The sequence below is a fragment of the Hevea brasiliensis genome, chromosome 16, assembly GCF_030052815.1.
Source record: "Hevea brasiliensis isolate MT/VB/25A 57/8 chromosome 16, ASM3005281v1, whole genome shotgun sequence".
NCBI lineage: Eukaryota > Viridiplantae > Streptophyta > Magnoliopsida > Malpighiales > Euphorbiaceae > Hevea > Hevea brasiliensis.
Genome location: NC_079508.1, coordinates 1,357,754 through 1,372,880, shown reverse-complemented (window position 1 = coordinate 1,372,880; position 15,127 = coordinate 1,357,754). Strand labels below are relative to the sequence as shown.

The following is a 15,127-nucleotide window of genomic DNA, read 5'->3' as shown; positions in this document are numbered from 1 at the left end:
TGGTTAGTAGAAGTAATTTAACAAATGAAAATTTGAACTTAGGGCAAAATTTTGCACACTGAATTCAGTGTGTTTGGAAGCCCATAACTTAAGCTACACAACTCCAATTGGTGTGAAACCAATTGGAAACGAAACTTAAGACATAAGGCTAGAATCTTCATGAAGATACCTTGCCCCGAAAATGACCTTAAGCTATCTGAAATGAGCCTTAAACTTGGAGATAGAAATCTGGAACCTGCAGAATTTGATCATATAAACAGTAAACTTTGCATGGCCATAACTCTCTCTAGAAAACTCCAATTTAGGCGATTCTTGAACCGATGGAAACCTAAGACATAGTAGAACATTTCATATGAAGAACATTAGACAAATTATGGACTTAACTTGATCAAATTGTTGAACAAAGTTAGATCGATAAATCTGCCAGAACTAAATCTGCAGCATGAATAGTGACATGAACAGTAATTGTGTTTTGGCCATAACTTGAGCTAAAAGAAAAATAAATTTAAGACCTAGATGAACAATTTTCATGAAGAACACCTCACCAAATTATGATCGAAACTAGGTAAAAATTGGATTCAAAGATTGGGGCACCAAGTTGTCCAAAACCAAAATTTTCAAAAATTTGCAAAGCTAATTTGGGATGCATTAAACATTCATGTAATGAGTTCTTGGCAGCAATTGAGATGCGTATTGAGAAATTCTATTATGTATTTTCAGTAGAAAAAGAAGTTGAAACGGACAAGGAATAGTGAGTAAAGAGAAAGGAGAGCATTGAAGGTTTGTGCACAACTAACCTTTTCTTCATTTTTAAACTTGTAAATTGCTTGGAATGTGTTTATTTGAATGAGTTTGCTTTGAACAAGTTTACTTTGACTGAAATATGGTTTTTCTCTTGTATTTAAGAAATTTGGGTGTTGCCACCTTTATATGGATATTATGATGAATTTAAATGTGTTTATTGGTTTATAAATGTGATTGTTGAGTGGGAAATTTTTGGAAACTATTTTGAAATCACAGTTAGCATGACAGTCCCTTTCGGAACTCCCCAGTAGTAACGACTACTTTGGATTGATAATTGATATTGATTATGTCTCCCATTAATAACGGTTAGTGGGGTAAGACTACATGAGTACTCATTAACTAGCTAGCCCTTCTCTCATTAATAACGGTTAGTGAGGTTGAGATTGCTTTGTCGTGGTGTACAACATGGCACTGATCATGAAATTTTGTGTCATGGCCTAAACTGTGTGTTGATATTGGCAACACTAATGCTTTGTGAATTGTGATTTATGAAGTGTGATTTCTCATTTGCAATGTTATTCTAATAAATGGCTCTTATGGACTTAGAACTATTGTGAAGCTTTCATGCTTAAGAAAAATGTGATTTATTATGCTTTGACAAATTGTGTCTTACCTTAAGTTTTAAAGTTATTAGTTGTGCACCACTGAGTGATATACTCAGCGATAGCTTCTTTATGCTGTCGCAGGTAAGGGAAAGGAGAAGGCTGCCGAGTGAGAGACTTAGAAACAACATTTTAGTATTGTTTGTGGGTACATATTGTAGGTATACCCCTGTAATTTCCTTTTGATGTATTTTGTACCTATATGTATGGATGTACGGACATTAAGCAGTTTGTACTTAAAAGCATTGCATTGCTATCACATTTTAAGTTTGTAACTCTTTTGTATTTTACTTTGAGACTTATGAAAATGTAACTTTTGCAATATTTAGTCTATCATTATTTCCAATGAATGTTTACATGTAATTTTAACTATTCTCATGCATTTTTTTTGCAAAAGAATTGATAAGAAAAAAAGCTATGATTTGTTTTAAAATCCTTTGTAGCATAACTAATGGGTTATCGGTAGGTGAAGTTCGGTAATTCCTTAGGTATGCTACGGGAATATGTCATGCCTTACTAAGGATAAGGTGTAACAATTAACTTTAACCTTAATAAAATGAAAACTATTTATAGGTAATTAATGAGTATCCTCATATATCATGTCATATTTATTTAGGATGTATGCATCTAGAACATTAAGATGTTGCATAATTGCATAATTTGTTATTGATGCATTGATGGGTGTTGAATGACCCACTAACTCCCCCCACGTTATGACTATGTAACATTATGTATGTTATGGATCCATAAGTAATCCCATGGGGAGATTTTTAAGTTGCCCTTCAAGGGAGATCTATAAGTTGCCCCAAGGTACATAACATAAGTCATGTTTTAAATGAAAGTTTGGAGAGTTACTAGTGATAATGTCTATCTTATGTGAAATATTTGTGATGTGAAAACCCACGTGAATGATGCATTGCACATGTATGAATGAATGATATAATTAAGATGGTTAGTTTATACAATAAGCTTACGTAAGCTTACTCCATTCCCTCACCCCTAGGTACAGGGTTGTAGGACTATAAGAGTTCTTTGAAGAGAGAGCATCAGGGATAGCCTTAACCCTTCCTTTGTGTATGATGTATGGGTAGTTAGACATGTAATTTATGAATGGATAGTACTATGCTGGTGATTAAAGGAAATTGGAAATATGTAATATTTTTAAGTATGATAATGTATGTACTGCGTTAACCCTTTTGAAGGTACGCATGTTGAACTATTACACTTTGGATCTTATGTATATTAAGGTTCAAATTATGAACCATTATTATGTTATGGTTGTTTATGTATGGATGAAAAGACTAAAATATAATGGTTTGAAGTGTGCTTAAATGGTGAGATACATGAATATTTATATATTTTTCAGGATTTAGGCTTCCTATGAGTGATAAAAAGACTAAGATATAATGGTTTAAAGTGTGCTTAAATGGTGAGATGCAGAAATATTTGTATGTTTTTTAGGTTTTAGGCTTACTATAGGTTCTGACAACCTTAAGCTAACCCAATCCTAGCGCCAGTAATGGCACCTAGTTAGGGTCGTTACATATAGATATAGCAGAAATTTATTAGATTCTTTTTTATCATATTATTTCTAGAATACACCAACACTTGTATATAAACAGATGATATCATTCAATACAATTCATTCAATTAATTTCTATAAAAATTATCTACTATTTTGTTGAACATTTCCTATTGGGATGTAGCTCTATGAAGATCTTCTAGGAATAAATAGTTTGCTTCTTCAAGTTATTTGTGGGGTATCCTACCCACGACTGTGTTTGATGTAATCTTTGTTCTTTTCCTTGTCTTAAAAAAAAAATTACATCCAAACTCTAATTTTCTTTTATTCTTGTATAAGATGATATTATATATATATTTTTTTCTTTATTCTTATATTAGCAAAATAATATATCTAATATTAAATTATTGTATATTACAAATTAATTATACATTAAAATAAAGTATAAGGATTTTTGTGATACAATTTAAAGTTAAGTGACATTTATGGTACACTTATCTAAGTTGCAGGACAATAAATGAAATTTAGCAATAAGTTAACCTGCAAAATGTTAATAGCAAGTTATAAGGACTTTAATGATGCTCAGGGATTTTTATAATACAAATTGAAATTAAAGGATATTGTTGATACAACCACCTAAGTTGAAGAACGATGAATGAAATCAACCCTCAAAAGTACGATAAACAAATTTTATTTAAAAATACGCTTATTTTAAAAACTTACCTTTTTCTCCTTAAAATAGCTCTTAGACAATCAACAAAGCAATTTTTTCTTCTTTAATGAACTGAAATGACTACACCTTTTTGTGCTAAAAAGCTCAAGAACACTTTTTTATTGAATCTCTCCCCAATAATCAACATATGGTGTGAAGGCTATGTCAAAATAATTGTGTGAAAGTTTTTCAACACTAGCTAAGAAGGGAGTTCCATTGCAAGAAAGAAGCTCATTAATCTTTAGAACCTCTTACTGCCTCAACTGAGGATATTGCAATAGTAGGATCGAATTGGAGAAGCATGATTAGGCCATATTTCTAGGAGAGTTGCCTCAGCTAAGGTTAACTATCCATTTCTATGCTCTAGAGTTTTATTGAACTCCATGAAGAGAAAGGTTCAAAGTCGAATTTATAGGGTAATTTTTATTGGCCATCCCTCAACTTTAAGGTTTATTTACTTACGTCCCTTATCTTCAATTTGTTACTAAAAATCCTTGAATTTTAAATTTGTTTCAAAAGAATCTTCTTACCTATAATAGCAGGTTTTCAAGTAAAAAAAAAGGAAGGCCCCTAATTTTTTTAATTCAGCAACAAAAGTTTTATTTTAATTTTCTTTAGAAGTAATACAATGCTTTTTTTTTTTCAGAATTGAGTATTTACATACCTTCAAAAAAATACCGAGTACAACACTAGAGGTTCTTAGCTCGCATAACAAATAGGAGGACATCATGTATAACACTAAAACCTTGATACCCATCACAAATAGGCTTGAAGACATGAGGATATGAGGAAGCGTATTTAGCATCTCAAGCAACTTTCAAACTTGCATGACAATGTTTCATGCTCCTCACTTTTTCACAGGAAACTAATTGCCTTTGGAGTCATTTTTCTTCCTAGCATGTGAAATAAACCTAAAAATGTAACCCATAAAAGCCCCAAGCCAAGGTCAAAGGAGAAGATCCCATTAGCAAACCATGTAGCATTCTTTGAATTGCATATTTGTCTTCCTCCATTATGATCCCACTCTGCTTACCCTCTCCCCACCCCCCCCCCTCCCCTCCCCCCCCAATTAGCATCCAGATTCCCTACGTCCCTTCCTCATAAACACAAACCCATTCCCTTCCTTACAAGAACCCTCCCATTCTCGTCCACACCACACCTTGCAAATGGGGGGCTCTGATGTAAGAACCCACTCATTAGATGGGTCTTTTTTGGATGCTGATGGTAAAGAAGTTGAAAGGAGAAGTTTTGATGTACAAGGGAGAAAGAGAGAGAGTAGAGAGGGGGAAAAAGAAAGAGTAGAGAGAATAAACACTAAACTAATTTCTAAAGGGAAAGAGAACAAATAGATTGGGATAAAAGGGATCTCCTTTTTTTTAGCCTAAAAAAACCTACTATTGCAGGTAAAAGGAATTTTTTTTAGGATAAAATTAAAATTTAAGGACTTTTAAGTAATAAATTAAAGATGAGGGGTCAAAGTAAAACAACCCTCAAAGTTGAGGGATCCTCAATAAAAATTACTTGAGAATTATGTGGTTGTTGTGCCTTTCAAAAACTGAACTGAACATGAGAAATAAATACAAAACATGATTTATATGCATTTAATCCAAACAATTTCATTTCGAAAGTTTCAATACAAATTTCATAAAAACACAGTTATATCATGCCATTCGAAACAATAATCATCTAAATAGCCAGAGGTTTATGAGAAGTCACATCACAAGGCTAGCTAGCTGAAATATATGGATATCCATTCAATTTCTTCTTCTACTGGCACACGCCTCAACACTTCAGCCAGAGAAGGAATTAAAATTCGAAACTGATTTCCCCCACTAGTCATGTTAGTGAGGTATTCAAATATATGGTCATGATACTGCGGTTTCAAAACTATCTTAACAATTTATCAAACATTTATTGCCATTTCAAACACATACAAGTAAACTTTCAACAATTTAAGTCAAAAGCATAATAAACATTTCAATACAATTAAGTCACAATTCATTCAAAATAATTTACAGAAGAAAATTTACAGAAAATTCTATGTTGTGCACAAACCTTATATGAGTAGCCTCTTGGCCCTAACTCGATGCCTCAGGTTCTTTTCCGGTATTCTTTTCCACTGAAACACACAGTTTCACAGTGTTTCAGTATCACAACTTATCATAAATCCAAAAATAAATTCAAATCTACTTATACCTAGCTTAAATATGCTAAACTTGATGTTCTTTAAAATTTATATTTCGGGGTTACTATTCATGATACTATTCAAGTCAATTTGTTGACTTTCTAATGCTTAATAGGTGTGGGAATTCTAATTTCACCCACATACCACATTTTGGTTACTTTATTCATTGGTTTTGGTTCTTTTCTCAAATTTTAAGTCTTTTAGGCAAAATTTCAAATTTTCAGTTTTGGTGTCCTATATTGCACTATTTAATTAGTCATGTTGCTGTTAGAATTTGGCTAAGTTTTCTTCATAGAAATTGTTCCTTATTGTCTTAACTTTATTTCCCTTTTTGAATCACTCCATTTGGAGTTTTTTAGCTCAAGTTATAGCCATTTAAACATGGCTGGCCGGATTGGTCTAACCCAAATTTTTTGGGCATTAATTTGGTTATGGCAGTTTTAGGTCACTAATTTTGGGTGGCTAAATGACTTGGTTAAGGGCATAATTTGAGTTTGTGTTCTTCATAAAAGTTGTAGGGCTATGTCTCAGCTTTCTACTGGTAAAATTTCAGGTCATTTGGACCTGCCTAGCTTAAGTTATGGTCAAATGAACAGATTGGTCATTTTTGTACAAGTCAGTTTATCTAATCCGGATTGGCCAATTTGTTCACTAAGTTATGGTCACTTTCTGGGCATGATTCCTGAATGAAACATGTGCCATTTTGTTCTAGTTTCATTCTCAATTGGCCTCACACCAATTGGGTTTGTAAATTTTTAGTTTTGGTCCCTGAAAGGGACCTTGGTCATACTGCCTGCAGAATGACCATAACCAATCCGAATTTCAATTTGGTTCCAACACTTCCAACACACCATAATTGGTCATACATGATCATTTTTCAACTTAGGTAAGGTCAAACACATCAATTGACCAATTCTCAAAATTATTTCTCCAATTTTTCACAAGCTCCAAACCCTAATTCATCCATCTTACAATTTTTCATGCAATTAATGTCATTCTAACATACAAGCAACACACTCTTCATCATCCAAGCTCAATTACATGGTTAATTCCATTCAAAACTATCAAACCCTAAACTTCCTGATGCTAGCTGAATTTTATAGGATTCTAGATAAGCATGATTTTTTATGTTTTCATGTAATTCTAACTACTTTAATCTTAATTCTATACTTATAATTCAATTAAAGTTAAGAAAGAGAGCTTACCTCAAATGGAGCTTTCTAACTTCTTGATTCCTCAAGTTTTCTCCAAATTTTCTCTTTTCAATCTTCTTAACAAGACTCAATTACAAGTTTTAACTAAGAAATCTATAAATTTTATGGCTAAATTTTGGGGTTTAAGAAGCTTTGAAATGAGCTTCAATGGAGGAAGATAAAAGAAATGAGAGAGATGAGAGAGAAAAGGAGGGACGGCAAAGGAGAAGGAAAAATAGGGGTTTTATTTTCTTTTCTTTTATGTATTTTAAATCATTATCCTAAATTTTCAATTTTTTTAATTATTAGGTTTATTGTATCATGCATGATGTAATTAACCTTTTTCAACTTTTTCTTTTTCCTTTTTTTTTCATTTATTTTTTCTTAGTTCTTTAATTTAATTGTTGATCCCCAAATTTTCTTTTCTCCGATTTTATTGGACAGTTAGGTCAGGAGTCAGCTCTAGGGGTGAATTGACCAAATTGCCCCTCGTCGGTTCGATCCGGTTTGCTAGTTATTTAATATTTCTTCCGGATCCCTGACCTAATTATTTGACCAGCTTAACAATTCTTTTTCGTGATTTTTCTTTTTTCCACTGTATTCGCAATGGTCCTAAGGACCGCAGTGTCACATTTTACGGTTCAGAATTTGAGTTTAAATCAACCTCGTAGTCCTTCCCGATAAGGTCACCTATCGCTGTGACTCTCGGCTCATTTAACTTCTTGTGTTCTATTTTTCTTATTTATACTTAACTATTTGACAATTACTAATTCTTTGTTTTCAGGGCTTATCTAGTTGTCTTGGATGTGGTTCTACTTCTCTTAATTGTCCAGACCGACACCGATCACTGGAACAGTGAAATATACCAGGCTATGCAAATAGGGGTGTTACATTCCTAATTTCATTTTCCAAATCTAAATGCTAAAAAATCCAAATTTTGTCCAAAATCAATGGAGCTATCAAAAAATATTTCGAGGAAGAATGCTTCCAGATCCTTCCAGTAGTTAGGATCTTATCATATTGGCCAAGCAATAACTTGAAACATTTTTGCATAAATGTTATAACCATTGACTCAATTTTTTACAGGCTTCCTTCAAATACAGTAACAAAGCAGGAGGGTGCAATCTCAAAGTTTCTTTGATCCCCATCTTGAATAAATGGAGATCATCAATGGCATATTCTACCATTGTTTCTCTATTTCCAACAAAAATTTTAACTTTATCTTGTGTTTTCTTCTTTTCCATTGCCCAGATCAGGGTAACAACAATAATGTCAACTCCAACCAAAAATAGATTTTGATGCAAAACCATTATAGACAAGCACTGCCAAAGACTTAGTTTCAAAATGATAGAAAATAAGTATAAATGCAATTCTTTTATAGCACAATGGAATGTCACCCCCTCAGCTATTCTCTGCTGATCTAATTTTTAATTTCATTGACTTAAACTTTATTTATTTTTTAATCTAAGGTTTTTTTTTTCGTCATTTAACATCCATTTAATAGAAAATTAGTGACTTATTGCATGGAAGGACCATTTGATTAACAAAATTATAATTTAAGCTGGTATTATTGCCTCTGCTTCAAATGCCTCAAGCAATTGATTGGTTTATTAATTAACCTTAATTGGCTTAACCTAATTGATTCTAAGCTATTCTAAACCTTAACCCCAATTTAGTAGCAATTAAGAACAAATTAAATAGGAAGCTGAATTGTTAACTTAAGATTAAAATCTATGTAAATAATTAACTACCTTAGCATAAAATTAAAGAAAGCTATTAACTCACTTTAATCTGAAAATTTATCAAAGGAAAAACATAAATCTCAAATATGCTATTATGGATTTCGGCTAATGCATATTTATAAGAGTTAGAATTCAGATTTCCCCCTTTACAAAGAGTCCTAATGATAAAATAATTCCTATCTAAGTTAGTTTAGTCAAACCAACCAGAACAAAGTCCTAAAGATTAAGAAAACTTTTAAAACTAATCCTAACTTAAAGAGTCTTAATTAACATTAATTCCCTAAGGGAATTCGGCATCAACATAATTTAAAGAGATAATTAAAGAAAAATAATCCTAACTAGATTACAAGTCTTTATCCATTAGCCCACCAACAAACCAGCCTATGTATTAGGCCCACACAGCTCAATTAAATTAATTAACTTAGGCTGGTTTGTGCCCTCATCCATCCATGTTTGCTAGTCCTTTAAGCCCTTAGTTGAGTTCGACCCAAGTTGGCATGTAACATGATTTTGTGCATACATCTAAACTTGGGATTTCAATTGTTTCAGCTTGGATCTTGTGATTGACCTATTATTTATCATTGGGAAATCATTCAAAACTTCATAATGGGCTGGTCGAACCTCCTGTTGTGCATGGTCCATTGGATCTGCCTTTGATCTTGCATCATTCCCCCTCTCCTCAAAAGCATTCACCCTTGAATGTAAATCTGCATCATCAAAAGAAGACAAATTAGAAACATTAAATGTAACACTAACATTATAATCACCTGGCAAATCGATTTTGTAAGCATTGTCAATAATTTTTTCCAACACTTTAAATGGACCATCTCCTCTAACATCCAGCTTTAACTTTTTTTTGGATAGAAACCTTTTCTTTGCGCAAGTATAACCAAACCTAATCACCAGGTTCAAATTGAATTTGGCACCTCCCTTGGTTTCTATATTGCATAATCCTTTCATTTTTTCTTTCAATTTCTACTTGTGCTTTCTCATGAATTTCCTTCACCAGATTAGCTTTTTTTTGCCCATCTAGATTAGTAATCTCATGCAAAGGTAAAGGCAATAAATCCAAAGGTGTTAGTGGCTTAAAACCATAGACAATTTCAAACGGTGAAAACCCATGAGAAGAATGCACACTGTAATTATATGCAAATTCAACAAATGGCAAACATTCCTCCCATGACCGAATGTTACTTCTCACCATTGTCCTTAATAAAGTTCCTAAAGTTCAGTTTAGCCATCCGCTTAAGGGTGACAAGTTATAGAGAAAAATAGCTTAATACCCAATTTAGCCCATAAAAAATGCTACAAGTGACTTAAAATTTTGACATCCCTAGCACTAACAATTGTTTTAGGTATGCCATGTAATTTAATCACATGATCAAAGAACAAATTGGCAATATTAGTAGGATCATCAGTCTTATGGCATGCAATAAAGTGTACCATCTTAGAAAACTTATCTACTACTACTAATATGGCATCATGACCCTTTCTTGTTCTAGGCAACCCTAATACAAAGTCCATACTCAAATCAACCTATGGATGTGTTGGAACAAGAAGTGGCGTGTATAACCCATGTGGTTGTACTTTTGATTTAGCTTGCCTACAAGGAATGCAATGCGCACAAACTCTTTCAACATCTTTTTTCATATTAGGCCAAAAAAAGTGTTCATACAACATGCTTACAGTCTTATCTACACCAAAGTGTCCCATTAATCCCCCATTATGAGTCTCTCGAACCAATAATTCTCTAATATAACTAATGGGTATACATAGTTTACGTTTCTTAAAAAGAAACCCATCATGTCTATAAAAATCCTTAAAGGCTGAATGTTCACATGCATGGAAAACATTGGAAAAATCATGGTCATTAACATACAAATCTTTGATATGTTCAAAACCCCAATAACTCGGAACTAAGTGTAGAGATTAGAGCATACCTTTGAGATAGTGTATCAATAACCACGTTTTCCTTACCTTTCTTGTATTGAATCACATAGGGAAATGATTTAATAAATTCGACCCATTTAGCATGCCTTTTATTTAGCCTACTCTAACTCTTGAGATGTCTCAATGAATCATGATCAGTATGAATGACAAACTCTTTGGGCAGCAAGTAGTGTTGCCATGTTTCCAAAGCATGCACCAAGGCATATAATTCTTTATCATAGGTTGAGTAATGCAGTTGTGCCCCATGCAATTTCTCACAAAAATATGCAACTGTTCTCTTATCCTGCATCAAAACAGCACTAATATCTTTCTTAAAAGCATCACATTCAATCTCAAAAGTTTTATTAAAATTAGGCAATAGCAACAAAGGTGTAGAACAAAGTTTTTTTTTAGTGCATTAAATGAATTTTCTTGTTCTTTATCCCATTTAAAACTTACATCTTTCTTCATTATTTCTGTTAAGGGTGCAGCAATAGTACTAAAATCTCTAACAAACCTTCTATAAAAACTTGCTAGACCATGAAAGCCTCTTACCTCTCTTACATTCCTAGGAATAGGCCATTCTTTAATTGCTTTTATCTTTTCCTCATAAACCCTTATTCCTTTAGAACTAACCTTATAACCAAGAAAAATTACCTCATCCATGCAAAAAGTGCACTTATCAATGTTAGCAAACAATTTTGCCTCTCTCAATGCATTAAATATAGCCTTTAAATACTCAATAAGCTCATCCATTGTTTTGCTATAAATCAATATATCATCAAAACACTACAACAAATTATCCAATGAAATTGCACAGGACATGGTTCATTAGCCTCATGAATATGCTAGGTGCATTAGTTAGGCCAAAAGGCATTACCATCCATTCATATAATCTGAATTTAGTTTTAAATATAGTTTTCCACTCATCACCTATCTTAATTCGAATTTGATGGTATCCACTTTTAAGGTCAATTTTAGTGAATATGCAAGCACCATTTAATTCATCAAGCATGTCATCAAGTCTAGGAATGGGATTTCGGTACTTTACTGTAATCTTGTTAACAACTTTACAATGAACACACATCCTCCAAGAACCATCCTTTTTATGTACCAAAAGAACTGGTACAACGTATGGGCTCAAGCTCTCCCTTATGTGCCCCTTTGCCAACAGCTCATATATTTACCTTTATAATTCCTTTGTTTCCTCTGGATTGCTTTTATAAGCTGGTCTATTAGGAATTGTAGCTCTAGGAACAAGATCAATATGGTGCTCAATACCTCTAATTGGTGGCAAGCCTAGTGGCAAATCATCAGGAAATATATCCTCATAATCATGCATCAAAGAAACAACACTTGTAGGCAAATGTTTGGGTAAGTCATTAGCAGTAAAAAGATTTTCTTTGTACAATTATAGGCCCTCATCAAATCTTTTTCTTTTGCGTAAAAACTCCCCTTTTTTTCTTTATTGTCAATAGGGCTGAATTCACTCTCTCCATTCTCTTTCTTTTTATTTTCATCTTTCCCCTCTTTTTCACTCTTTTTCTTCCCACTCGAATTTTCACTCTTGATTTTTTCCTTTTCAATCTCACACTTCTCTAGCTCATCATAGGATTGCTTGATTTGCAGCTAGTCCTCTATCACTTGCTTTGGTGTCAAGGGAATTAGCATGTGCTTTCTCCCATCTTTCTCAAAAGTATACCTATTCATGTATCAATCATGATGTGTTTTTCTATCAAATTGCCATGGCCTACCAAGTAGTATATGGCTTGCATGCATGGGAATAACATCACATATTACTTCATCACTATATCGCCCAATGCTAAACATCAATCTAACCTGCCTTGTCACCTTCAAGTCCTTCCATTGTTCAACCATTGCAATCTATATGGATGTGGATGCTTCATGGTTAGCAATTTTAGTTTATCAATAAGCAAGTTACTTGTCACGTTCACATAGCTACCTCCATCAATTATCAAACTACAACCCTTTCCATCAACAATTGCACGAGTATGAAAGATATTTTCTCTTTGAGCTCGCACTTCATCATCATCATCTTTAACCTATGAATTCAAAACCCTGCAAGATACAAGTAACTCAACATTAGCAGGTGTTTCTACATCATTATAATCTTCAAAAGGGGGCATCTCATCACTACTTTCCCCTTCACTCTCAATTAGCACTTCCCCATCAATCACAACCATAGTCCTTTTGTTTAGACATTGAGAAGTAATATGCCCAAATCCCAAAAACCTAAAACATTTAATATTTCTATTTTTGGTAGAAACATCTTTGTTTTTATCATTATTACTCCTTTGGGCTTTAGCTTTATCATCTTTTTGAGTTAGGGCAGCCTTTTTATTTGTTGATTCAACCTTTGATTTGTTAAGAGGTTCATTCGATCTCCATGATTGATTGGCCAAATATCATATAGTGGTTTTCCCCTTCCTTTTGAGTTATTTTTCCACCTTGATTGCCATGTGAAGCATGTCTTCAAATTCGACATAATGATGCAGCTTCATAATGTTAACTATATCTCTATTCATTATAGTTAAAAACTACGCCAATATAGCTTCCCTATCTTCCTCTACATTGGCTCGAATCATCGCTATTTCCATCTCCTTGAAATATTCTTCCACACTTTTGCTCCCTTATATTAGACCCTGCAATTTAACATGTAAATCACGAAAATAATGTGAGGGTACAAATGGCCTTCTCATCACTTTCTTCATCTTTTCCCATGTTCAAATGGGTCTTTGTCCAGCTCTTCTTCTAATAGTGATTAGCTGATCTCACCAAACCAATGCATTGTCACAAAATTCCATGGCAACTAGTTTTACCTTTTTTTCTTCAGAATAATTGTGGCACTCAAAGATAAGTTCCACCTTCCTCTCCCACTCCATATATGCATCAGGATCATTTTTCCCATAGAATTCGAGATTCTTCATCTTAATACTGCCAAGATTTTTGTCTTTATTAAACTTGGACTTACGCCCATCATTTAGAGTAATAGTAGTATTATTATCTACATCCTCCTCTTCATCACTTGAGCTATCTACCAAAGTTTGGGTGGCAGTTTGATTGGAATTAGACCTGCCTCAATGCGCCCCACTTTGCAAATTTGAAATTTGTGCTTGTTGTGCCTCTAACTTTTCATTAACAGCATCAAACTTCAAATTTATTCACTCCATTTGCATTTGCATAGCTTTCATGAACAATTTTAGATCTAGAGCAGCTGTTTCACTCTCTTGTGTATCCATGATTTCTAATTTAGAACAAATAAAACGAAGAAAACCTCACCAGTAATACGCTCATGTTTCACTCAATTAGCTTTTAACCTCAATTGAACTCACCACTCAGCCTTTTACCTCTCAAGCTTTCTTTTGTGTTTTATGCATTTGGTAATCAATCACTCACACAAAAATTAATCTTAAATCAACAATAAAAAATTTGAATGCAAAGAACCTAAAATTTGTGAGTCCTAAGAATTAATGAACACAATGATATGTGCACACTTAGATGAAGGAATTAAGCATGCAAGATTTCAGTTTTAAATTATTAAGCAACAGAACCAATTGGTCACTTAATTAGATGTATGGGATGCAAATCAGGCTGAAAACAAGAAAAGAAAACTATATGCAATAAAAATAAACACTCACCAATGCCGATTAATGCAAATTAATCAGATTAAATTCAAACCAAACAATTCGAGTTGATATGAATTTATTGTGTGCAAATGGATTTAGGTTTGTGTTGATGTAATCAGAATAAGAATTGGACGATAATTTGCAATTGATTCAATGCCCAATCACAAATCGTGCACTAATTATAATCTGATGTATGTGCACAATCAATGAAAACAAACAATCTTGAATTCAAAGAAGTCAGAATATATATGAATCTGGAATTGAATCACAAGAATTGGCATAATCTTGAATTTCAAAGAATGCGCATATTGCAAGGTTTGATCTTTGAATTTTTGATTTTTTATTTTTTATTTTTTATTTTGATTTGATACATATATAAATTGAATAAAAAGAACAAGAATGGAAACTTAATGAAAAACAACATAAAAACTCAAAGGAATTAATGAAGATCAATTCACACACATACAAGAGAACAAGAAATGCAAAAAAACAAGGAGAACAACAAAATTCAAAAAAGGAACAGAAATAAAATTAGAAGGGATACGTAATTGCTTGATTCTTGAGCCAAAGCTCTTATACCAAGATGATGCAACCCAAGATCTTTGCCCAAGATAGCCAAATCAGCCTTTGGTATTCTTGCCTCTACTTCAAACATTAAGCAATTGATTGGTTTGTTATTTCACCTTAATTGGCTTTACCTAATTAATTCTAAGGGATTCTAAACCTTAACTCCAATTTAGTAGCAATTAAGAACAAATTAAATAGGAAGCAGAATTATTAACTTAAGATTA

The 15,127-nt window shown here is 33.0% G+C and overlaps 1 protein-coding gene across 1 annotated transcript; it reads right to left on the bottom strand.

Annotated features, from left to right (window-relative positions):
* Window positions 1–9,282: 9,282 nt before the first annotated feature.
* Window positions 9,283–9,964, bottom strand: LOC131174438 (uncharacterized). The gene is made up of 2 exons (XM_058137768.1): window positions 9,740–9,964; window positions 9,283–9,633 (listed from the first exon to the last, which is right to left on the bottom strand). The coding sequence occupies exons 1-2, from the start codon at window positions 9,962–9,964 to the stop codon at window positions 9,283–9,285; spliced, it is 576 nt and encodes a 191-aa protein (XP_057993751.1).
* Between the last annotated feature and the right edge of the window lie 5,163 nt (window positions 9,965–15,127).

Bases quoted from the DNA above. Each gene is read 5' to 3' on its own strand.
- LOC131174438 (XM_058137768.1), bottom strand. From the start codon at position 9,964: ATGGTGAGAAGTAACATTCGGTCATGGGAGGAATGTTTGCCATTTGTT. The intron at 9,634-9,739 runs GTAGAAATTGAA...ACTTGCGCAAAG, and splicing joins AAATTCATGAGAAAGCACAA to AAAAGGTTTCTATCCAAAAA.